This window comes from Dipodomys merriami, unplaced genomic scaffold (assembly GCF_024711535.1).
Source record: "Dipodomys merriami isolate MVZ:Mamm:240054 unplaced genomic scaffold, mDipMer1.0.p SCAF_3, whole genome shotgun sequence".
Lineage (NCBI taxonomy): Eukaryota > Metazoa > Chordata > Mammalia > Rodentia > Heteromyidae > Dipodomys > Dipodomys merriami.
This window is the reverse complement of record NW_027204492.1, coordinates 91792718-91819978: the sequence shown is the minus strand read 5'-3', so window position 1 is coordinate 91819978 and position 27261 is coordinate 91792718. Positions and strand designations below refer to the sequence as shown.

Sequence of the window (27261 nt, the reverse complement as noted above, 5' to 3'; positions counted from 1 at the left end):
GGGATACAGCTCAAGTGGTAGAGTATTTGTGTAGGATTCAGGAAGCACTGGGTTAAATTCTCAGTACTGCTAAAAAAAAAATTTAAAAATACTGCCAGCCATGCAAGTACACACCTACAATCCCAGTACTCAGAAGGCAGACATAGAAGGATCCTAAGTTTCAGGCCAGCCTGGGCTACATACTGTGATCTCATCTTCAAAAGCAAACAAAAGGCTGGGAAGGTGGCTCAGTGGTAGAGTGCTTGCCTTGCATGCATGAGCCCCTGTGTTCGATTCCTCAGCACCACATAAGCAGAAAAAGCCGAAGTGGCACTATGGCTCAAGTAGTAGAGCACTAGCCTTGAGCTGAAGAGCTGAGGAACAGTGCCCAGGCCCAGAGTTCAGGCCCCATGACTGACAAAAGAAATAAAATACTTTAAAAAGCAAACAAAAATTCGTTAACTAATTAAAAATGAAAAGCCATTAATTTTGTAGTTTTTAGGGCCTTGTGCATGCTAGAGAAGCAGTCTACCACTAAGATACATCCCAGTCCTGTGGGTTAATTTTATATCTTGCCACTTTACTGTATTTTCTTGTTTTGTGTGTGTGTGCGTGTGCGTGCGTGTGTGTGTGTGTGTGTGTGTGTGTGTATACGTGCCACTTTACTGTATTTTCTTGTATTTGATTTTGGTGTGTGTGTGTGTGTGTGTGCGTGTGTGTGGTGTGTGTGTTAAGGATTCTCCACAAATGAGATCATGCCATCTGTAAAGAGAAAGTCTACTATGTACTTTGTGATTTGGGTATCTTTTCTTTCTTTTTTGTAATTGCTTTGTTTGCAATTTGCTCATATTATATTAAATATAAATGCCGAAAGTGGGTATTTGTGATTTATTTCTCACCTTAAAGTTTTCAGCTTTTCAAGTTACAGCTTAAAATCAGTCATGGGACTCATATATAGCCTTTATTATGTTTAGATTCCTTCTACACCTAAGTTGTTCAGAGGGTTTTTTTCTATTATAAAAGAATGGTGAATTTTGTCAAATGTCTTTTCTGTATCTATTGAGATGTTAATTTGGCTTTTGTATTTCATACTGTTAATATGATGTATCTTTTTATTTATTTGCATATGGTGAACCATCTTTGTATCACAGGGAAAAATTCTATTTGACACTGATGTATGATCCTTTTCCCCCATTCATGATGTCAGAAATCAGTAAGTAAATGAAGAGTGATGATATGCTTTAAAGTGAATTCAACATGTATCAAAGAGGAAATGGTAGTAGCATTTAGTTAATGAATTAAACATTTTAAAATTATAGAGTCACTAATTTTAGAGCTCATCAGGACTTAAGAGATCATTGGAGCCAATCTCTCCATTTCTTATTTGAAAAACTAGAGAGGCAAATTTTTATTTTGTCCTTGTCATACCATAAGATTATAAGCATGCTCAAAAATGGCAAGAAAAAACTAAACATAAAGAGTCCCTTCAGATCAGAATGTCAAACCTTAATAATCAGGAGACCATGTACATTTGCTTGACAACTAGAGCCATCTTAACTACTGCAAAAACCCGTGCAAATTCTTCAGTAAGGACACCTTCCAAGAAATTTCCTGTTCAACCTTCGACTGATTACTCTCTCCCTGTCACTGCCCCTCACATTACTGATCCTTATAGCCAAAGACAATTACTTCAAAAGTTTTCATTAACTTTCTTCATTTTCCTTTAAAAAGTCCTTCTCTTTCTTTGGCCTCTTTGGATATGTCCATGGCCCATCATCACACACATTATCCTGGATTGCAATTTCTATTCTTCATGAATAAAATCCTTGTTTTGGAAAATTACTTTGCCACTCATTGGAGGTTAACACAGTGCTTTTAATATATGGTTGAATTTGGTTTGCTAGTGTTCTAATGAAGACTTTGCATCTGTTTTTTTTGGGGGGGGTTGTTTTTTTGTCAGGGTTTTTTGAGGGGTTAATTGGAATTAAAGGTTTCACCAGGAATTTCCTACCTGGGCTGGCTTTGAACCACAACCCTCAGATCTCAGCCTCCTGAGTAGTTAGGATTACAGGCGTGAGCCGCCAATGCCCGGCTGAATCTATCTTAATCACGATATTTGCCTACAATTTTATTTTCTGTTGTATTCTTGCCTGGCTTTGGTATCTGGATAATGCTGGCTTCATAAAATCAGTTTGGAAGTATTCCTCCTCTTCAAATTTTTAGACAGGTTTGAGAAGGACTGACAATTCTTTTTTTTTAATATGTTTGGTATAACTCACCAGTGAAGCCATCAGTCCTGGGCTTTACTTTATAGGAGGCTTCTGATTACTGTTCAGTTTTCTTGCTTGTTATTGGGTCTGTTCAGATTTTCTATTCATGATCCAATCTTGGTAGGGCCTGTTTTCTAAGAATATATTTTCTTCTATGTTATCTAATTTGTTACCATATAATTGCTCATAGTAGCCTCTTATGAAACTTTGTTTTTGTCTATTATGACTATAGTTTCTCTTATTATTTTATTTGTCCTGTCTTGTTTTCTTAGTTTAGCTAAAGGTTGAACCATTTTATCTTTTAAAAAACCTCACTCTTACTGATTCTCTCTTTTGGTTTTCTAGTTTCTATTTCATTTACTTCTTTTTTTAATTGTGAAAATACCATACAGAGGGGTTACAATTACATGGGCAAGGTAATGAGTACATTTCTTATCAAGCATTGTTGCCTCCTCCTTTGTTTCCCCTTCCCATTCCTTCCCAGTTCTGCTTTGGTCTTTATTATTTCCTTTCTTCTGTTGAATTGGGACTTTGCTGCTGCTGCTGCTTTTGCAACAGCTCCTGCTCCTCCATCTTATTTTATTTCATCAAGGAACAAAGCTAGTTTGAGATCTTTTTTCTTTTTTAATTTTTAATATATATTTTTATTGTAAAGATACTGTACAGAGGGGTTACAGTTACATGAGCAATGTATATTGTTTATCACTACAATTTTCTGTCCTAAAATGGCTTTTGGCTCATCCTACAAGTATTTCCATTTTCATATGTCTCAAGATTTTTTTAAGCTTTCTTTTGATTTGTTTCTTAACCCATTGGTTGTTCACTAATGTGTTAATTTGCACATACGTGTGAATTTTCCAATAATTCTCCTGATTTCTAATTCCGTAACATTATGATTGGAAAAGACACTTAATACCAATCTTCTTGAATTTGTTAGGAATTGTTTTGTGGCCTAACATATGACCCATCTTGGAATGTTTTCTGTTGTTGAAACATTCATTCCAATGTTGAATGTGATACCCTATAGATGACTAATCATCTCTGGATGATTAGTCCATTATTGAAGGTAGCGTATTAATATTTGCTACCGATATATTCCTGCAGTCCCTTCACTTTTGTTAATACATGCTTTATATATGTAGAATTCTAGTGTTGGGTTCATATTAGATGTATATGTGTATACAAAAATTGTTATGCCATCCAATCTTGTTTTGACCTTTTTATCACCACACAATGATGTTGTTTCTTGTGCTACTTTTTGATTTATGGTCTATTTTGTCTTATATAAGCATAGGGACCCTTGCTTAATTCTGTTATACTTGCATGTACTATAATATCCATCCCTTTGCTTTCCAGCCTGTGTGTGTTTGCAAAGTTAAAATGGGTCTCTTTTAGATAGTATGCAGCCACATCTTATATTTTTATCCATTGAACCACTTAGTTTTTGGTGAGATAATTTAATATATTTACAGCTAAAGTAATTATTGATCACTATGCTCTCATTGCCTGTCATTTAAAATTTGTAGTTCCTTCATTCTATTCTTCTCATTTTTGATGTCTTTGTCATCTGATGATCTGTTGTTCTAGTGTTCTTTGATTCCCTCCTCTTTATCATTGGAGTATCTACTACAGGTTTTTTTTTCTTTGTGGCCACCATGTGGTTTATATATAAACCCATCTTTTAATCAGAGTAGTCTATTTACAACTGGTAAAAACCTTAATCATATACAAAAACCTCTATATTTTAACTCAAAAATGTTCCCCCACATTTTGTTATTGGTGTTAGAATTTACATTGTTTACATATTGTGTATACAATCACAAATTATCATAACTATAGTTACTTTAGTACTTTAATCTTTGAACTCTTATACTAGAACTAAAAGTAATTTACTAGGCAGGGTGCTGATGGCACATGTTTATAATCTTAGCTACTAAGGAGACAACTGAGATCTGGAGGATCACAGTTTGAAGCCTGCCTTGGCAGAAAAGCTCTGAAATTCCATCTCCAAAAAGTCTAGCTAAAAGCATGGCTCACATGGTAGAACTACCAGCTATGAGCAAAAAAGTCAAAAGAGAATGCCATGTCCTAAGTTCAAACCTTGGTACTGGAATATAAAAGAAAAAATAGTAATTTACACAGCATCATTACAATATCAAAATTTTGAATTTGTATAAATTTTTACCTCTACAAGGAGTTTTATACTTTCCTGTGTTTGTATATTGTTATTGAGTCCCTCAGTTTCAACTTGAAGAATTCCCTATAGTATTTTATGTAAGGCAGATCTAGTGGTAATAAAATGCTATTGAAAAGTTTTTACCTGTCTATCATTTCTAAATAATTGTTTTCCTGGGTACGTGTACAAGGTTGAAAGTTTCTCTCTTTCAGCACTTAGAATATATTATCCCTTTCTCTCCTAGCCTGTAACATTCATAAAGAAATCCACTAACAGTATTATGAAGTTTCCTTTGTGGGTGATACATTTTTCTTGCCATTTTCAAAATTCTTTAACTTTTGAAAACTGATTATGTCTCAGTGAAGAACTCTTTATTATTTTTTTTCTGAGTGCAATTTTTTTATTATGAAAATACCATAGAGAGGGATTACAATTACATGGGCAAAGTAATGAGTACATTTCTTATCAAGCATTGTTGCCTCCTCCTTTGTTTCCCCTTCCCATCCCTTCCCATCTCCCCCACCCCCGGTTCCCCCAGCCCCTCTTCCCCAGCCAAAGTTATAAAGTTCGTTTTTCAACATAACGATTTGTACATCTCATTGTTGCAATGGGTCCACCTGTATCCCTATTTAAATGATTTGCTTTTTCCCTTCCCCTCCACAAATTATACCCACATCAAATACAGTGAAAGCAAGGGTTATACTGTCGGGGAGGGACATACAAAGCAACAAAGAAATCATCTTATAAATATGTTAGAAACAATCGCAAGAAAGCAAAAACATTTGAGTCCTTATCTAGGGGTTCACTTTGCCTAACATCAACTTATCTGACTGTTTCTGCTTGTCTCAGACTAGTTATATATAAGGGAAAGCATGGGACCTATGTTACTTTGGGCCTGGCTTACTTCACTTAATATAATTTTTTCCAAGTCTTTCCATTTCCTAACAAATGGGGCAATGTCATTCTTTCCGATGAGATACCACATCACCCCAGTTAGAATGGCTATAATCAAGAAATCTAATAACAACAGATACTGGAGGGGATGTGGCCAAAAGGGAAACCTACTGCATTGTTGGTGGGAGTGTAAACTTGTTCAACCACTTTGGAAAGTAGTATGGAGGTTCCTCAAAACACTCCACATAGAGCTCCCGTATGACCCAGCAATCCCACTTTTGGGCATTTACCCAAATGATCACAAACAAAACCATACTAAAGCTACTAGCACAACTATGTTTAGTGCAGCATTATTTATCATAGCTAAGATATGGAACCAACCCAGATGCCCCTCAGTACATGAATGGATCAAGAAAATGTGGTATATACACACAATGGAATTCTATGCCTCCATCAGAAAGAATGACATTGCCTCATTTGTTAGTAAATGGAAAGACTTGGGAAAAATACATTAAGTGAAGTAAGCCAGGCCCAAAGAAATATAGGTCCCATGGTTTCCCTTATTTGCAATAACTAGTATATGTCTGAGGCAAGCACAAAAGGTCAGATAAGTTGATGTTAGGTGAAATGAACCCCAAGGTAAGTATGCAAATGTTTTTTTTCTTTCTTGCAATTGTTTCTAATATATTTATATGATTTCTTTGTTGCTTTGTATGTCCCTCCCCCACGGTATAACCCCTGCTTTCACTGTATTTGATGTGGGTATAATTGGTAGAGGGGAAGGGAAAAAAATCGTTTAAATAGGGATACAGGTGGACCCACTGCAATAATGAGATGTACAAGTTGTTATGTCGAAAACGAACTTTACAACTTTGGGGGGGTGGGGGGGGGAGATGGGAAGGGATGGGAAGGGGAAACAAAGGAGGAGGCAACAATGCTTGGTTAGAAATGTACTCATTATCTTTCCCATGTAATTGTAATCCCTCTCTACAGTATTCTCACAACAACAAAAAAAGAAAATGTGGTATATATACACTATGGAATTCTATGCCTCCATCATTATTTCTTTAAATAGCTTTTCTTCCCCCTTTTCTCTGCTTTTTCTGAAAAATCTATAAAGCACATTTTTGTTCATTTGATGATGTCTTATATGCCCCATAGGCTTTCTTCATTCATTTTTATTCTGTTTTCTTCATGTTTCTTTGAATTTTTTCTATTTGTAGTACTAGGGATTGAATTCAGGGCCTCATGCTTTTTATGTAAATGCTCTACCACTTGAGCCATGCTCCTAGTTCTTTTGGTTTTATTTTGTTTTTCAGATAGGGTCTCAAATTAATTTTGCCTTTGCTGATAGTGAACTATAATATTATTCCCTCTGCCTCCTAATACTTAGGATTATATGCATATGCTACCACATCTGGCTTACTTTTGAGATACTGCTTTTTGCACAGACTGACTTTAAACTGTAGTCTTCTTGTCTACATCTTCTATGTACTGAATGAATAATTTCAAATAACTCATGTCTGGGCTCACTAATTTCCTTTACCTTACTAAGTCTGTTGAAACTTTCTATGGAATTTTTCAGTTCAGTCACTGTGCTCTTTAGCTCCAGAATTTGATTCTTTTTAATGGTTTTATCATTTTATTGGACTTTTTCACATATCACTTCCCTGTTTTTTATAGTTGTCTATATTCTTTTATAGTTTACCAAAATCCTTTAAAATTCTTACTATGAACTGTTTATCAGGCAGTTTGTAGATATCCATTTATGATTAGTCATTGGTGCTTGTTCTTTTGTGGTATTATTTTCTCCTGATTATTCACTGTGGTATTCTACTGGTGTCTGCACATCTGACAATGTATTACTTTGTAAACTCTGCCAACTTTAGCAGAGAAAGCACCATACCAGTGAAAAATCTGGGACAGGCTACCTGCAAGGATCCATGGATAATGGGAGTTTTCTTATTGGTTGGCCTGGTGCCTAGGTCCACCATGGCTAATCTGGTATTTACGTCTATTTAGCATAGCCCTGTTGATTGAGCCTGCACATGTAGGCCTGAAGCTTGTGTTCGTGTTCATAAATCCTGGGTCTGTGTGGGTCAACTAGGATTGTATATTGTAGCTAAGTCCTGGTACTTAAGTTCACATCTGCAAAGATGCTTTTACAATGACAACACATGCAGTTTCAAGAATTAGGACATGATCACCTTTGGAAGATCATTACTCAGTCTCTTACACATACTCTCAAATTGTACTTCCCAATAAACACTTCTCCAGCAGTTCCTGGGGTACATACCCTACCAAACACAGAGAGCAAACAGATTTTAGTATAAATTTAGAACAAGAGAACTTCAAAATCACGACAAGAATTCAATCAGGATTCTTTTTCAGAATTCAATCAGGTCTCTTTTTCTTATTAAGAATTTTAGGGTCAACCAGGCTCAGTGGCTTGTATGTGTAATCCTACCTACTCAGGAGGTTGAGATTTGAAAAATGAAGGTTCAAAGCCAGCACAGGTAGAAAAGTCTGTGACACTCTTATTTCCAATTAGCCTGAAAAAAAGCTGGAAGTGGAGTTCAAGTGGAAGTAGCTCAAGTGGCACAGGGCCAGCCTTGATTACAAAAGCTAAGTGATAGACCCCAAGTCCTCAGTTCCAAGCCCTAGAACCATGTACAAAAAAACATGCAACCACTGAAGTATTCACCAAGCAGAAAAGTGTAAGAGGACAAAAGCTAACTTCAGTTAAGTACTATAGCAGTTAGAGTAGAGATTAAAATGCCTGTGAGTGTAAAGAAGTTGATGCATAAATTGAAGCTAAGACCCTAGACTAGAAGACCACTTCCAACACAGTGCCTGTAAATAGGGCTCAATATGCCACTATGTCACAAATGAGAATTTGGTTAGTACCCTTACTTATATCTTAAGACATTATGCAATCTCAACCAAGTGAGACAGTAGCTCCCCAAACTGCCTGACATGACAGAACTGTTTCTTTAATGGATAAATTCCTTTGACCCTTAGGAATATTAAGAAATAAACTACAGAAGTGGAAGCAGAGGGAAAAAAAGGCAACTAAGGGTACAGTATAGCATCACAAAAAAGATACTTGTGTTGTGCTCTGAGGCAAGTAAAGCCAATAAATGTGTATACCTGCATACAATAGTGCAGACATAATGTATCTTATATGCACAAAATGGTGCCATTTTGAATGCTTTACATAGTTGTAATGGGCTAGCAACCAAGTATGAATAGAAGATGGCAAAAAATCCAAAACTATAAACAGAGAGAAGCTAAATACCTCTGGAATAACAAAACCTAGATTAGATACTCAATAAACTCAATTTATAAAATGTGTGTAACAGGATCAACTAGGTTCATTTGTTTTGAGAATAAAATGAAAATAGGTTGGGAGTCTCTTAATGTCAGAGACAATGGGGTATGTAAAACTACCCCCCAAATATCATTTCTCAAAAGTGTAATCTGTCTTCATTTTTCTATGATTTTTACTATGACCTTCCCTCCTGTCCCCTCTTCTTTTCCTTTTTTAAAATCCCTGAATGAAACTTGCAGATCTGCATTAATGCTCCCTAATAGAACTTATGGTAAAAATCTGTGCTACCCACTATTGAGCAACTGAAATGTAGCTAGTGTGACTAAGGAACTGAATTTTTAAAATAACATCTTTTATTGAGATACAAATTCACATACCATAAAGCTCATCTCTTAAAAGTACACAATTCAGTGAATTTCACTGTATTTATGAAGCTGTACCTAAATCATCAAGCACTAATTCTAGAATACTTTTATAACTTGAAAAAGATAATTCATGCTCATTAGAAGTCACTCTTTAGTTTCTATTCCCCAAAACCCTAATCTAATTTCTACCTCAATAGATTTACCTATTCTGGACATTCTATATAAATGGCATCATACAATGTGTTGTCTTTTGCATCTGTCATCTCTCATTTAGTGTATTTTTTTCTTCTTTTTAAATGTTTCGTTAGTGTAAATTAATTGTGCAAGTATCATTGTGATAGTTACACAGCATGTATAATGTACTTCAAATTCACCCTAATACTTTCTTAACCTTCCCCTTTAACCTTTTTCGGTGGATTTTGTCATGCTATTTTCATAGATTTATGTAATATAGTTAGATCATATTCATCCCCAGAACCTTTACCTTTCCCCCTCTCCACTTTCAGAGGTCCCCCTCAAATACTCTTTACCATAATGTTTTTTAAGTTAATTAATGTTAAAGAATGTGTTTGTATTTTATTTCTTTTATGGCCAAACCATATTCCATTGTGTACAACAAACACATTTTGTTGTCAGGCACTTGTGGCTCATACCTATAATCCTAGCTACTCAGGAGGCTGAGATCTGAGAATCACAGTTTGAAGCCAGTCCAGACAGAAAAGTCTGTGAGACTCTTATCTGAGATTAACTACTCAGAAAAAGCTGGAAGTGGTGCTGTGGCTCAAGAATGCTAGCCTTGAGCACAAAGAGTCTCAGGGATAGCACCCAAGCCTCGAGTTCAAGCCCCAGGACCAGCAAAAATAAAAATAAAAAGCACATTTTGTTTATCCATTCATCTGTCAATGACACTGGGGTTGTTTATGCCTTTTGGCTATTGTGAATAATGCTGCTTGAGTATTTATCTATAATTTTTGTGTTAGTATATAAGTTATTAATTTTCCTGGATATATACTTAGTGAAATGGCTGAGTCACCTATGAATTACATTTAACATTTTGAGAACTTGTAAGCATGTTATCCACAGTGGCTATTCTATTTTATATTCTCACCAGCATCAAGTGAGAGGTCTAATTTCTTTACAATCTCGCCAACATTCGTCATTGTGCATCTCCTATTCTAGCCATTCTAATGCATGCAAAATGGTATCTAGTTGCACTTTTGATTTGCATTTTTCATGGGTAAATCACCTTTGGAGAAAGTTCTATTCAATCCATTTTTAAAATTTTTTGTATGTTTTTGTATTGTAAAAATACTGTACAGAGGAGTTACAGTTACATGAGCAAGGTAATGAGTACATTTCCTATTGAGCATTGTTGCCTCCACCTTTGTTTTTCCCTACCATCCCTTCCCTCCCACCTCCACAACATAGTGTCTTGCACATCTCATTGTTACAATAGGTCAACCTGTATCCCTATTTAAACATTTTGTATTTTCCCTTCCCCTCCCCGAATTAGAGAAGTGTATATACAAGATGCAGGGCACCGACATCAAATACAGTGAAAACAGGGGTTATACCGTGGGGAGGAACATACAACCAAACAAAAAAAATCACATGGTACATTATACATGCGTTAGAAACAATAGCAAGAAAGAAAAAAGATATTTGTGTCCTTATCTTGGGTTCATTTCACTTAATATCATCTTATATTTTCTAACCACATCTTGCTAACGGTTAGTATGCCTACCTTTGGTGAAGGTCAAGCAGGACTGGTTAGGTGGCTAAAAGTCAAGTCCAACTCATGACTCACTCCAGATATTCCACATGGAACCACCAGTGATTCACCAAGAAGAGGAATAAAAGGGAGTCAGTGTGATATGAGAAAAGAGACCTGCTAGCATATAGCCTGACACTTAGGAAGTTCTCAAAATTTAGTACAGATGATAAAAAACAACTCATGTTTTTTGAAGACTTGGCAAAGCTCCAATATTCATCACCTTATTATATCAAACCTATGAGACAGAATTTACCAACTCCGGGGGCTGGGAAGGTGGCTCAGTGGTAGAGTGCTTGCCTTGCATGCATGAGGCCCTGGGTTCGATTCCTGAGCACCACATAAGCAAAAAGAAAAAAGCCAGAAGTGACGCTGTGGCTCAAGTGGTAGAGTGCTAGCCTTGAGCTGAAGAGCTAAGGGACAGTGCCCAGGCCCAGAGTTCAGGCCCCATGACCGGACCCAAAAAAAAAAAAAATAAGAATATACCAACTCCATTTTACAAATTGTTTTAGAAGATCACATGTACCAGTTATTAATCTTATTTACTATTGTTTCCATTCCTTTTCAAACCTAGAAACTTTTTTTGCTGGTCCTTGGGATTGAACTCAGGGCCTGGGCATTGTCCTTAAGCTTCTTGTGCTTAAGGCTAGTGCTCTACCACTTGAGCCACAACTCCACTTCTGCTTTTTCTTAGTAGTTTATTGGAGATAAGAGTCTCATGGACTTTTCTGCTTAAGCACAATTCTCAGATCTCAGCCTCCTAAGTTGCTAGGATTACAGTTGTGAGCCATTGGCACCCAGCTAGAAACTTTTATTTGGCTTAATTATAGCAATGATTTTATACATCTCAATAAGGAAAAGTTAATTATTATTCAGGATTCCACCATTACATTTAGTATCTATGATAGAACTCTATGTCCAATAACCCATCTCAAAAAGCCATTACAAGGTCTAGATGATTTTCAAGTAGGAAAATACAAACATTGCCTTTGTGTATTATGAAACAAACTTTTTTTTTAACGTGTTTAATCCATCTTCCTTTCCCTCTTTAAATTGGCTGAACCATATATTGAACAGCTACTATGTATGTCCTTGGTGATACAGCAATGTCTATGACAGCCAAGAACCCTGACCTAATGAGATTCAAAATACATATTAAAGAAATGCATGGTTTTAAAAGTACACAAGTGGGGTTGGGAAGGTAGCTCAGTGGTAGAGTGCTTGCCTTGCATGCATGAGGCCCTGGGTTCAATTCCTTAGCACTACATAAGCAGAAAAAGCCAGAAGTGGCACTGTGGCTCAAGTGGTAGAGTGCTAGCCTTGAGTTGAAGAGCTGAGGGACAGCACCCAGGCCCAGAGTTCAGGCCTCATGACAGACAATAAAAGTACACAAGTGCCAATAAATGTATGTCACAAGGAGAGTAGCAGAGTATACTTCATAATTAACCTTATCTGATACTGCAGCATGAATACCCTTAAATGATACTCTCTGCCTAAGAAAGTGTGAATCTGAACATTAATTATAGCCTTTTAAATGGTTCAAGCTCCATAAATTTGGCAGAACTTCTCTACAGCAGTTGCTACTCTAGAAGTAGCACACTCAGCTATCAAGGTAGTGAGGAGAATTATTAGATCTTACCTGCATTTCTGTACATTGGCCCAGATGCCTCTGCACACAAGGGGAAGAATTGTCTCACCCAAGTATTTGTTTTGCCTAAATCATGGTGTGATTTCCTATGCTTTCATAATCACCCACTCCTGACCCCTATTTCAGGTAGATAAAACAGAAATGATTAGGTTTTTCTGATCATTCCTGTGGGTAGCAACAATAACACTATTCTTTTAAAAAGAGTTCACATGTTATTCACTGCTCTAAATAATTTAATTTTTAAAATACTGCATTTCAACCCTACGTTACAAGAAACAGTAAAGCTCAAATTCACTGGTAGATGGGTTGCTCTTGGCAATACAGGCTGGCCTTTGCTTGACCTAGTCCTTTGTACCTCACCTCTGGGATGAGTAAGCGGAATAAAAATTATAAATTGATTGGTAAAGCCTAAATGAAAGGGCTAATACAACAATTTCCAGTCTCAAATCTCATTGACTGATTTGTCTTACCCAGAATCTTCTTCCAAGTACTGAACACAGAGATTTATAGGGGGAAAAATAATGGACCAGAGAAACTCACCAGTAATATAGCTCAGTACCATTTAGCCAAGTCATGCTTTCTAATTTAAAAATATCAACTATTTAAGGAAAAAAGACAACCATAGAATCCTAACTGCAAAAACAACTTTTCCTTATTGCTGTGAGAGCCAATGGAGACTATGAGAAAGCCTTTCTTTCAAAAGTTACATTTTCTTCAGTGGTACGGGTAGACAGGAAAAGTAGAAGTACATTAGTATGAACAATGGTAAAAATTTCTTCATGGATTTTAGAATACTGCCACCAATTACCTTAATGCCAAAGAATAAGTACAAAGTAAAGTCGAAAGTGCATTCCACCTGACATTCCCACAGATAGAATCAGCTGGTTGGGTATGAGAAGGCTAGCAACTCTCCCAGTAAAAAGTCTAAGATTGTCCACAATATCTATGTGCACAGAACATCCTGGTGAAGTTCAAGTAACTACAGTATTCCAGGACAGGATAACAATGCTCTAGGTAGGATGACACTATTTCAATGGCTTAGAACATATCAAACAACTCACAGTAATTCCTAAACTTGGCAGTCACAAGGTAGGCATTCTCCTGAGGAGGAGTAAGAAAGGCAGGAACAACTGGGAGAAATGAAGATTATAGTAGATGCTTAAGTTAGATTACACTTGAGCACAGAAAAAGAGAGGCTTTATCAGCACAGAATCAGTGAGAAAGGTCACAGAATTGTTAAACAGACTACCACTATTACCAAGCAGAAAAGAAAAGGGCACAGTAGTATATTATTTTCATTCACAATTCTCTAGTCACCAAGTTAATAATTTGATACCAGAGAGAGGAACAAGTTTGTAGAAATATAAAAGCAGACACAGGTGTTTACCTAATCATTTTAGCTATTAGCAGTTCTGAATGATGGACAAGAAAAACAATACCAAGGCTTCAGCTCAAGCAGGGATCAGTAAGCTTTTTGTTTAAAGGGGCAAATGATAAATAGTTCAGGCTTTGTGGGCAATATAGTCTCTGTTAAAACTACTCAACTCTCAAATTCTGCCTACACCATGAAAGCAGCTATAGACAATGCAGGCTGTGGGCCAATTCAGCATATTAGCTATACACTGTTTACTGGCAGTTCTCAAAATTTAGTGTGCCTCAGAATTCCTTCAGAGGGCTTGTTAGAACAGATATAGCTTCTGATCTGTGGGGTCAAGGTGGAGCCTGAGAATCTGCATTTCTAACAAGCATCTAGATGCTGCTGCTAGTCAGGTGGTGATTCCACCCTTTGAGATCCATTGATTTAGACCTTACATACTAAAGGGAATGCTTAAGCCACTAAGTTCATACCTGACTGGCCATAAACATTTCTCACTTAGGATTTTCCAAACTTCAAGGCCCAATTAGAATTAAAGAGAAACAGGAAACACACTAGCTGAGATTATTCTGCTTTGTTTTGACTTCAATATAAATTCATTACTGCCCCATTAATGTTGTTAAATAAACACAATTGACCCTCACATCTCTTTACTCAATATTTTCACGCAATATGTTCTAGATCCTAGAAAGAGTCAAGAAGTATTAATGTCTAAAAATCAAAGAAAATAAAGACAGTTTTAAAGGACAATGATTCTTGAAAAATGAAAGAAAATCAACAAAGCCTACTTCTAATTGTAAGTGCTTCATCTGAATAAAGGAAGTTTAAGACTTAAGAATTGTGTCATTTTTATAAGAATGCCATGAAATTGATAATACAGCTTATTATTATCCTTCTTTTACAAGATGAAAAAACTGAGGATGAACAAACCAAATGGTGATATTACACAATTAATAAAAAAAATTCCCTACATTTTTCAAATCCAACTTTCTTCATGAGGAAAATATTCTCACAAGATGTTCAAATCCATATTCATATTGTAAGCCGAATTCTGAAGCTACCTAGGCAAGTCTAACCAAGAAGCCTAAATGTTAATCAGATGTCAATTTAAAGTTCTCTCTACCATTAGTGCAAGCAGGTAATAGATTGTGAAATGTGACCAGCAGTATAATAGAAGCTCCAACAACAGGAGAAACAGTAATATAAAATAATCCAAAAAATAGATCAGCAAGCCTCAGATGGCACCCTCTCCAGGATTCCAAAGCTTTTTATTTTATGCCATGAGTATAATGAAAATGGTTTAGTTTGCATAAACATTTACACAGATCATCTTCACATTATGAGAAATATTTTTTATAAAATAGCATCGCCTACAATATGGATGGATGGTAGAAGCTTTTTCCATTCTTACTAGTATGCTTTAAAAATATTATACATTGATTATAATGTGAGATAATTACCTTCTCACTCTAACTTGTGATCTGAATATTCTGGTAATATTTTTTTCAAATTTACATTAAATACAACTTTGTAAGTCTTCATAAAACAGCTTCCTGTTTATTTTACAAGTATCTAATTATTTTACAAGTGATTAAGAAAAATTATTTGTTAAAATGATAATCTCAAGTTCAATGTCATGTTGTACTGCTAGGGAAAAAAAAACAGTTAAATGTTATTAAGCCTAAGAAGACCGATAGAGATTCTTACATAAAGTCTGACAATTCTGCTTTCAAATTAATAGCTCTAATGGATGTCAGTGAAAACTTCTAACCTAAATAATGTGGTATAAATAATATTGTCCAAAGGTTATCATAGGAAAAGATACTTTTTACTGTTCTCTGAAGCCAACGTAGTAAGTATTTTATATAGAAATGGCTTAAATAGACCTCTTAATTCCAACGGCATCATTCTTGTACCTGAGAAGACAATATGAATAAAATGCTGTTCTATCAATTTAGGTAATTGTAGATTCAGTGCCCAATCTTCCCAGATTATAACTTTAGGGTCACTGTATCTCATTTTGTCCACTGTTAAGATACAGAAAACTGTCATAATAAAATCTGGGGAAGTTGTGTACAAGAATATTATAAAAATTCACATATCCTGTGTGTAGTTGGGTCTTAAATATGTAGGCTGAGATTTTCCTGCTCTCAGCCCTGAAATTTTACATTATGAATAGTTAACCTATCAAATACCCAAATGAAAAAGTAAAATGCAAATTTCATCTTTTTGCATAAGCATTGGAGCTTTTCACATAACTGTAAAATTATAACATAGAACAGATTTACAAATTATGGAAGTCTGTAAACTAAAAACAAAGCAGTTACGTTTTGATAAAATCCACAAAGTGCTCTTAAATATATTTTAAAATGTCCATAAGATTTCTTTAATTCTCCCTACCTACCTTCTGCTTCTTTTTAACATGAGGAAAACAGGCCCTCAGAAGATTGAGCTACCCAAGAGAAGACTGATAAATCACTTTCTTTTTCAAGATCTCCCCAACACATTCTATGGTTTTCTTACTTAACACACTTATTCAGCAACTACTAGAGTATTTATATGTGCTGTGACTGAACTGTACAAAGGATAAGCATGTGATGAAATCAGTTGTGACTTCTGCCTCATAAGTATGTTCAGTCTAGATTCGGTCTGGGTTTAACTGCCATCTTTTCTCACAGAGAGCTCCTTGAGACCAGAAGACCCAAGTGTTTGGTGAATAGTAATCGTGACAATCAAAATAATAGCAACCTTTAGACATTTTCCATAGTTCTTGTTATTCAATCCTCACAGCAACCCTGCTGTGGCATATACTATTATTCTTATTTTACAGATAAAGAAACAGAGGCACAGAGAAAGAAATTAAATGGACAAAGACATGTTAGCATCACAATTTTACACACATAGAAGAAAGAATGCTCATTTCATCAGAGTATTTATGTAAAAGAGCCTGTGTTTAGTACCAAGAAAGAACACATTTGGAAATTGTTGAAACTTATGTACATAACTGCCAAAAGTAATTTGAGTATCTCAGAGCCATTCTACAAATAAAAAAGACTTATGCTATACTTTGTAATCACTAGTCCATGTAAATGGCTTGTAAAGCAGCTATCATTTCTTCTACAAACAAGAAGAAAATGGCCACATCGTGCCCTCAGTTACCACATCAGATCTCTGGGGGGGAGGCTGTCTTACAAGTGATAAAACAATAGTGGTCCACATGTTCTAAGAGAATTATATACTATGGACTGGAAGTATATGCTATTTCCTAAAAACGCAAATTATATGACATAAAATAGCAGTGATATAATGGTAACCTACCAGGGCTAGAGGTGTCTGAAATGGAATTAATAAAATCATTTCATTTAATAAACACTAAAGTCTACATATTGTTGAATAGCAATACTTCCATTCCAGATTTAAATATACCTAAATACTCTTAATTCAAGGTCAAAAGTCTAAATGCAGATGTAATCTATACATTTTAAATATCACTAAACTACAGGAAAGAGGCAGATTAATCATTTCATGTGTAAATCATATAGTCACAATAGTACTTATAAAGCTAAAAAATGTACAGTAAAAGTAATCAAGATGATTAAGGAGAAAAAAAGCGTGTGCAAGAGCTCAAGAAAAAGTCAAATACTGTATTTACATAAAATTGGCTTAAGTGTAATAAAGTAATCATGTTCTATTGTGAATAGGTGCACACAACTGAAAAAAGCCAACAAAGAAATTTAGTTAAGACAGTGGAGGAAAGACAAATGAGAAAGGAGAAGAGAGAACTAGCCTCATCCAACCTGGGCAAAACCTTTGATGCAAGAATCAAGTTTCATATTATGGAAGAATTTAAGATATCCTATGATAAGTACTAAAAAACTTAAAGTGAACTTAAAACATCAAAAACTTATTTTTTCACTTCATGAAAGGCATTCATTTAAATTGATAGTCATTTACAAACTAGGAATAAAAATGACCTAATTTTAGGAAAACCAAATGATTTTATCTAAAAGCCATTCATTAAAATCTACAAAGATACAATTGTGGTGAAAAAATGTACATCTTTCTTTGTCCTAAGTATGTTTGTTTTTAGATTTATACATACTATAAAATTAGCAAAATGCACAGAATTGAAACCAGAATCCAGCTTTTCAGACACACCACAAGGTGAATAGTAAACATTATATTCTTTTATTGTTTTTTTTTTTTTTTTTTGTCGGTCATGGGGCCTGAACTATGGGTCTGGGCGCTGTCCTTCAGGTCTTCAGCTCAAGGCTAGTGCCCTACCACTTGAGCCACAGAGCCACTTTTTCTGCCTATGTGGTGCTGAGGAATCGAACCCAGGGCCTCATGCATGCAAGGCAATCACTCTAAGACTGAGCCACCTTCCCAGCCCCCATTATGTTCATTTTAATAGGGGCTTTAAATTGCCCCTATGTTATAGCCATGTCTTTTCTTTATCCTCAATGAGTTGACATTTTACATTATTGATGTTCCCCTCTTTGAAACATCTGTGCTGCCCTGCTATCCTGAGTCTTCTGAGTTATATTTCAAATCACAATTCCACAGCTCAGGTAAGCTCTAAGAACTCACTCAGTTTTACTTCCACACAGATCATTCTCAGTCTATCACTGTCATTCCATGGATCTCACCCAATTTCCAGTCTAACACTGGGCAGACTAATTGGGCTGGTACCGTCCAACTAGAAATGATTTGCACTCAAATCAAAGTAAAAGCTATCAATTCATACCATGGAAGACTAGGTCACAAAGAGTCACATACAATCTTTCTGGCTATAGAAATTTTTTTGGAAAGCTGGGTGCCAGTGGCTCACACCTATAGTCCTAATTACTCAAGACTTTAAGATCTGTAGGATCGTGATTCTAGGCCAGCCCAAAAAGGAAAAAGTGCAAAACTCAGTCTCCTATTACCAAGCAAAAAGTTGACTAGGTGTGGCTCATTGGTACAGTGCCAGCATAGACAAGAAAGTTGAGCAAGCATGAAGTCCTGAGTTCAGGACCCAGAATCAGTAAAACAAAATATTGTCAGATATGCTCTTTAATGCAAAATTAGTATTCCAATGTAGTATATAAACATGATCTCATTTTGGTTTTTAAACAAATAAGTTCCAGAAATATATACAAGAAATTGAACAATGTCTCTGGAGAATTGGGAAAGAAATTTGAGACGACAGAGAATCACTATTTATATCACCTACATTTTAAAATTTATAATATGTATTATTTCATAATTTATAAAAAGTAGTTAAAATAAAGTAGTAAAATGTGTTAAATTGAAAATGTACATTAACTGCAAGTGAACCCGGCTTTAGAAATACAATCTTTCCAGTAGAAAAATTCAGACAGATTCCTTATACTGATGTGAGCTCTACAATCAGTAACGGCACAGTAGCCCCAGGAGATAAAGGAGTGGTTTCTACAGCATCTTATACCCAGTTGTATAAATCCAGAGCCATATTTGGTGGATCCAAAATCTGCATTATCAGTTTTAAGCAAGATGTAACTGCCCCTACCCCCAAATGTCAAAGCCGCACATCCCATCAGCTTTCTGATGGATCAGGTACCTGCTCTGAAGTGGTAACTTGGTCTCTTAATTAAGTGTGCAATGCTGGTTGACAGCTGAGATACTTAAACTCAGAAGCTGTGAGTCAGTACAGAGAGCAGAATTTCAGTGCTTTTACTACAGGATATAGGAATAACTACCCTGTATAAATCATCCCGCCGCCAACAAACACCTATCTCTGAAAACCACACTTGACACTTTGGAGTAATTATTGTATTTTGTCTGTTAGGGTAGAGGAATTGGAAAGAACAACTGGAAGAGTAAAAGGAATAGAGGAAGTTCCAAAACCAATTATATTCTGGATAGATGGACAAGTTTCCATATTTCAACTACTAAAGGACACATTGATAATTGGTTACTTTGGTGACAAAGGCCGATGATTCATTAAAGAGAATGGCAAAAGAAATCAATAAAAGAATGAATAGTATATAGGCCTTCTTCTGGAAGGGTGAGAAATGTAACTAGAAAGTTGAACAATCAAAAAATTTGCAGTAAAAATAAGTAACTTTGAAAATGAAGATGAGTCCAAGAATCTCAATGTAGTATTTTTACAACTTGAATCAGAAGGCAACCACAAGACTTTAGAACCAACTGTACTCTCATGAAATCTTATGCAAAGTATCCCTTCTTGATCTCAGTATGCTCTGGAAAAATGGGTAAAATGAAATGAGACAATATACACAAACCACCTAACATTAGAAAGCTAATTACCTTTATAAAGTAGCCACTAGGTATTAATTTGGAAATTAATATGTCAAAGTTCCTTTAAACATAGTGTTTTGTCACACTTAAATGTGTAAACATTCACAAAAGGAAAACAATTCAAACAAATCTCAAAAAAGTGACGGGTGAGCCGGGTTCTTGTGGCTCGGAAATCTGGGGATCATGGTTCAAAGCCAGCTTGGGTAGGAAAGTCCATGAGACTCTTGTCTCCAATTAACCACAAAAAAAGTCAGACGTAGAGCTGTGGCTCAAATGATAGGGTCAGCCTTAAGAGCACAAAAGCTCAGGGACAGCACCCAGTTCTTGAGTTCAGGGCGTAGGACTAGTACCAAAAAAAAAGTGGTATGTCTGCTTCATTAATTTGTTGAGTATAGTTACAACTAGAATTAGAAGAGTTGTTCATGAAAAGGAAATATCCAGTAACAATGTAGAAGGGACAATATAAATACAATTCATTGGGTGAAAATGCTGTCAATATAAGAAAAAAAAAGGAAGCTGGCCACCAGTGGCTCTAGCCTGTAGTCCTACTCAGGAGGCTAAGATCATGGTTTGAGGCCAGCCAGGGGGAAAAAAGCCAATTAACCACTCAAAAACTGAAAGAGTTGTGGATCAAAGTGGTACAGCGCTAGCCTTGAGTAAAAGAGCTCAGCAACAGGGCCCAAGCCCTGAGTTCAAGTCCCACAAATCGACAAAAAAAATGGAGAAGGATGGATGTATATGTCAAGCATATGCAAGCATGTCATAAAAAGTATTTAGGAAGACAATTTCCAAATGTCACCTTCTAAAGCAACCTGGAAAAAATAAACATATAAACTATTGAACAGCTAACTCCCTTCCCCAACAATTCCCCCAATCAAACTCCATCATCAAGAATCAGCATTGTTTCTCTACTCCCAGCGAGGCCTGCTACCTGTAGGAATCCAAATCCTGTGTCTAACCGGTTTTTCCTCTATGGAAGTATAGCTGAACCCCCATGGCTTGGAGTCTCCAGGCTCTCAACAATGTGGCTAGTGATTGTGTTTCATTTACCTTTCTACACTGGCTGTCACAGTGACCACACACTCTTTTCATGGAACACTACTCATTTCTGGAAAATTCTCAGTTCATTCAGGTTCACACTTGACCTTTTCCTACCATCAAAAACTAGCTTGCCTACAATGTCTGGGTAAAATTTCCAGCAAAGAGTCTCCAACAGCATGTAACATTCTTCCTGTAGCACTAGAAACACAAGTCACCAAGCCAGTCAACACACATGTAAACCATAGTTATTAGTATAAATTAGTAAAGCCGAATTTTTTCTATGTTGAATTATATACTTCGTATATTATTATTCCAGTATTTACATCAAGGCTGCATTTAATTTGATTCTCTGGCAAAACAAAATTATTGGAGTCACAAGTATGGAATCTAAAGTGTACAAACAACTTAACCACTGACTTTTAATAGAGTGTATGTGAAAACACAATCCATACTAAGCTGATAAATTTCTTAATATTGTTAAGCCTTTACAGTGAAAAGCCATCAACTGTTCTTGAAGCAATTCTTGTTCTGTGTTGTTCTAAACATCACACAATTGTCACGTTAGTATTAGATGAGTGTCATAAATCAATGTGAATCTTAAAAGGCCCAAGAAATCAAAGCCAAACATAGATGGAAATTAAATTCTTACACAGTGAGGTTCAAAAACACAAGTGTATCTAAGATAAAAATCCATGTTTTGATCTAGTACCTTCAATATCTACCAAAAAACATTTTTTCTACTTTGAATTGTAATCTTCTTTTAAGCCAGTTCCTAAATACTACATCCATCATCTAAGTTTTAAACCAATGACTCAATCATAGCTGCACATGAGAATCATTTAGCTTAAAAAGTGCCAGTGACATGACCTACTCCCAGAGATTCTGGCCTCACTGCTCTAACATAGAGCTCTGGCATTGATCCTTTTGAAAAGCTCCCCTCGTCATTCTAATATACAGCCTAGTGGAGAACTGCCACTTTACACTAATGCAGCCTTTTGAGACAATTATTACTCTACGGTTGATAAAAATGCTTTTTAATGAGGCTTTATTTAAACCCCCTCAATTCATTCCACAGCTAATGAGTGAGTGTTACACTGCAGGTAGTATAGTAAGTAATGGAGAAAGATGTATACGATCCACTTCCTGTCCTCAAGAAGCTCCCTATTAACTGGGTAGAGAGGCCCATAAATAAGTAACTGTAATTAAATATGATAAGTGCTCTGGAGGTGTAAGCAAATACAGCAAGCCTCACAAACTGGCATGTCATCCTTGAGCAAGGGTCATGCTGCATTATTCCAATTTTAGTCTATCGTCTAGCAGTACAGGAAAGTCAAGTTACAAGTTGTGGAATATCCTAAATACCAGTACAAATACGCAGCCTACATAAGGTGAGAATGATGAGTATTTTGCTCTTCTCTTTCACAGAAACTGCTGTGCCAGAAAGTTGGCACTTTTCTATGTTTTAATTTGGATGAATCCTCTTAAAAGTTCCTTCATGTAATATTACTGATTGTACATTTAACTACAAAATTGTAAATTTGTAAAAGCTTCAATAAATGGCCATGACATAAAAATTAGTCATTATCCCATATTTGCACAATACCTTTCCTTTCCAGTAATTGCTACATTTGCTAAGACAAGTAGTTTGGGGATTATGATAAGGTCCTATTACTGGAGATTTGTTTCAGTAAGCTGAAATATATTGTATGAAATTGTTATGGAAACAATAGGCATTCAAAAGAGTTTCTGCAAGACTGTCAAAAACAAAAAAACCACAGGGGAACAGAATTTTAATTTTATTTAAAGAAATGGCATCCTTCCAATCTGTATAATTAATCAGATACATGGTTCTCTCCAAGATAATACTAACAAGGGTAAAGGCTGAAACCACTAGAAAGAAAATACACTGCAAATACCTCAAGTCTTCTCAACCAAGGCAAATATACAGTGAAGGATCTAAATTAAACTGGAACCTTCCTTTACATCAAGTAAAGCTTGGTACACAGTGGATGAGTGAGTAGGTGGATAAGTAGGTGGATAGGGAGGCAGGGGAGTAAGTGGGTGGCCAATTAGTCTTGAAAAGTGAAATGCATTTTAAAGTGTCTTAGTAAAATTTAAACCTATTAAGACCTGGTGGTTAAAAATTGTGATATTAATTTGATATAAAACAAATTCAATAGATGTTGGATTGAAATTAACAAAAAGGTTTTTAGTACAAGTGAAGATCTTTGAGGTCTTTCTGTCTAAATCCATAATTGAAGAAATTCTAAGTTAAACCTATGCTGTCAAGATCTCTGAAAGAAAATCTCAAATGCATTTCAATTTCAGGATCAATACATACTGAGACAATTTACCGGCGAAACCTTCAACCTTTACACAGGGTGAGAAACACTATCATTACATTCTTTAACACAAAGGCTACCTTGCATTCATTATTTCACACAGAATGGCATTTTATAAATGGCACTGACCAAGTCAGATTTTGTAGGATGTGAATGAGATTTCACAGTTCATAGTAGTGAAGCTAGCTATAGAATAACTATCATCACAAAATTAGCTTTCTCTCCCTCCCTGTGCAGCTGTGAAATAACAGAAGAGATTAATTTAATTCTGTATCAGGAGTGCTTCCTTGAAAATATTCTATCAATTGTAAGTCAGCAGAATTCTGACTGTGTTAACATGATGCTGACCGTTTTCAAGAATCAAGGTGATCACATTATTACCCTTCCAGACCTTAAGGAATCAGAAGTAGTCATCAAAATTGATTCAATAATGGTTACTTTCTATCATTGCAATACAATTAACATTTTAATTTCACATTTTCCAATTATGACTTTGCTGGCTCATTTACATCAGCTAGAACTAAGACAAAACAAATATCACTCTCTCACACATACAGCTATTTAGGGGCTTTGGGAAAATACCTAAATTACCTTCACTGAGAGCTCCCAACAATGATGAAACCGAAGAGGTTTTTGCTACATTTTTCTCTCTAGAACTGTGTCATTCAAATGTGGGTATTGAGTACTTGAAATGTGGCCAGTCCGACTGAGAGGTTGGATTCAGGATTTTAATTAATTTTAATTAAATTTAAATGCAAAAAGAAATACTGAGTTTGGCTATTGTAAAACTTTCAGGTATGTTTGGAACAACTTGGGTATGTGAATATACTTTTGCACATGCAAATTTTATGAAACCTAAATACAGATCAAGTATTTCTGGGGAAATTTTATTCTAGCATCAAAATTGAGATGTACTGTCATTGTAAAAATACACACTGAATTTCAAAGATTTAGAATGAAAAGATGTGCAACAGCTCAACATTTTTTTCTTATTACATACTGAAATGATAATAGGATCTATGGGGTTAAAGAAAATATTTTATTAAAATTAATTGCACCTATTTGTTTTAAATCTACTAGAAAAATTTAAATTACATATGTGGTTTTCATTACATATCTTTTGGACAGCGCTGGTTTCAGGGCACTTCCACAACGACTTTAGCAGACACGTTTGGATATCCTCCTCCTAACAGACAGACTGGTCACTAAACAATAGGGGCAAGGAGTAACGTGTTCTCCTAGTAATTGGGTCTGAGTAAAGTGTGGAGCAAGCTCCTACCCACAATTTCACCATGTGAGGCAACACTACCTCAATGTGGAAGAAAAAAAATGAGTTATCAGCACTCAAACAAATTGCAATTGAGTACCGCAGACAACTTAAAAGACATAGAGCCAACTGCTCTAAGGTCTTCGTTTCATTTTCCAGCTGCGGATCTTAAAAATAGACAATAAAGCACCGCTTCCGAAAAGAGGTAAAATATCCCAATGGTAGCTATTAAATAAGCAAAATTTGCCCTTAAATCTTATCTCAACTTCCAAAGCCACGGCATACACGCTGAGCTAGGAAATCAACTTCAGATTGCCAGCATTTCCCTCACAAGCAAATTAACAGTACTCGTGCGCTTGGAATATTGTTTGACAAGAATGAAAAGGAAACTATTCAAAACAGATTTAAGGAATGGACAATTAGATGAGGAACTGCAGATTCAATTCTCAATCAGCATTGTGATTAATCTGATTCCCTGCTTTTCCCTAGAGTAATTATACAACACAGATGAAAGGATGAGCATTTGGACTGTCAGTTCTATATTCTAGACCAGCCCAGTGACTCAAAGCAGACGGCTCTACCACGCTAACCACCATCCCGACAACAGTGGAAGAGAGCCTCCAGCACTGATTGAACAGTCATTGCATAACGAGGCATTAAAAATTCGGGTGTCCACAACTCTTTCTACGTCCATCTACACCATGTGAAAAATTTACTGGAACTGGACGCAACCCATCTGAAATGACCCCCTCCAATCCGGCCATAGGGTGAACACAAAGGCATCTGTCTAATATCTTGCACAATAGACACACACCCCACAATTAGAACCCTGAGACGCTCTTTCTCTCTCCCTACACAAGCAGACGAAATGTATGATGCTCTTTTCGTAAAAAAAAAAAAAAAAAAAAAAAAAAAGGTCTATGATATATGTAAGGTAACAATAACCCCAAGTGTTCCTAGGAAGCAACTATAAAAAAAAAAATCAGTTCTGCCACGTCCCTGTGCAACCGTCAGATAAAATGCAGGCAGGCAGCCCTGCGCCTTATGGGGTGGTCGACCTCGGCTCCTTGGCCTCAAAGGATCTTTGGGGAACCCCCCAGACTCCCTCCTGGCAAGAGATCCAGGTACACGTCTATAAATACTCCAGGGTGAAGAGGACGAGGAAGACAGAAGGGAGGGAGAAAGGGAGGGAGGGCAAGGGGCAGGCCCGGAGCGGGTGCGGGAGGACCCAGACATGACTGAAATGCATTTTTCCACAGTCCCGCTCCCTCGCGTGGAGACTCACTTGCCGATCACCTCGCACAGCTCGTACACATCCTCGAACAGCACGTCGTCGTCGGCCATGGTCCGGAGGGGACAGCGGCCGCAGCGTGGAGGGCTTCAGAAAACCGGGGTGGGGGGCGCCCAAGAGCTCAGTGCCCGGCTCCGGGCTAGCCGCCTCCCCGCAGGACCTGCGAACCCTCGGTGCTGAGGACGACTGAGTGGGGCCGCGAGGCCCGGAGACTGCAGCGCCTTCCTCTGCGGGCGACCGCCCCGGCGCGGGCGGCGGGGCCGGGGCGTGGGAGCGAGGGCGGCCCGGGCCCGGCGCCGCCCGCCCGCCCGCTGCTCCTCGCGCTGCTCGGGCCGCGCTGCTGCTTGTGCGGACCCTGGGGGACCGCGCGGTGCCGCACTCTCCTCTCGTCAGCCCGCGCGGGCTGCGAGGCCGCGACCGCTCCCTCTGCCCGAGGACGGCTCCGGCGCGGCGCGGGCAGCTCGGGCTACAGGGGGGGGCCGCGGCAGGACCATAGAGGGAGGATCGCCGCGGAGGGAGGTGGCGGCGGCGGATCGGCGCTGGGGACCAGGAGGCGGCGGCAGAGACGCTCCCTCCTCCTTCTCCTCCTCCCACCGCCGCCGCCCGCCTGCCCGCACGCCCGAGAGTGGGAGGGGGATTCGCGGGACTAGCGCTCAGCACGGGCTGGAGCCGCGGCCGCCGCCTTCAGCTCCTCCCCTCAGCCTCAGCAGTCGACGAGTTCGCAAGCCCCGCGCACCCACCTCGCGCATACACGCCCTCCTCCCGCTTCAACCCGCGCGGCTGCCAGATCCACAGACCCCGCCCACTCCAGCCCGAAGGGAGGTGGTGGCCCGTGGATGGGGGGGGGGGGGACTAGCGAGCCGGAAGGCGCATGCGTGCGGCGCGGGCCACGTCACAGTGAACGGGCGGGCTTCTGGAATCTAGAGGGCGCGGGGGGTTGGCAAGTGGGGTGCGCGGGCTGCAGCTGGTAAGGCGGGGCTGTCGGAGTTCATCGCCTCCCAGCCCAGCCTCGACTAACCTGCGAAAGAAACCAGACAAAAGGTCCATGGACACACACACACGTTCTTCGACGTGATCCTCTGAACTCTGGCCGCTCTCCCCCTTCTTCTTTTGTAATCGTAGGAAGCCGGTCCCAATTTTTACTGCGAGGGGCGGGGGGGGGGGCAAGAAAAGGGTGGTAATGAATGGGAAAGCAAGAGGAGATGGAGATTGTCGCTCAAGACTATTCT

The 27261-nt window shown here is 37.7% G+C and overlaps 1 protein-coding gene across 13 annotated transcripts in view; it reads right to left on the bottom strand.

Annotated features, from left to right (window-relative positions):
* Cask (calcium/calmodulin dependent serine protein kinase) overlaps positions 1 to 26255 on the bottom strand; it is a 347639-nt gene extending 321384 nt beyond the window's left edge. For 4 of the 13 annotated variants that reach the window (XM_070040602.1, XM_070040599.1, XM_070040598.1 and 1 more), the window contains exon 1: positions 26027 to 26217. In XM_070040602.1, coding sequence (XP_069896703.1) covers positions 26027 to 26085 — 59 coding nt within the window. In that variant the 5' untranslated portion in view covers positions 26086 to 26217. Of the gene's footprint in view, positions 1 to 26026 lie in introns of all 13 variants that reach the window. The other 9 variants (XM_070040595.1, XM_070040603.1, XM_070040605.1 and 6 more) reach the window with 6 other exon arrangements.
* Positions 26256 to 27261: the final 1006 nt, after the last annotated feature.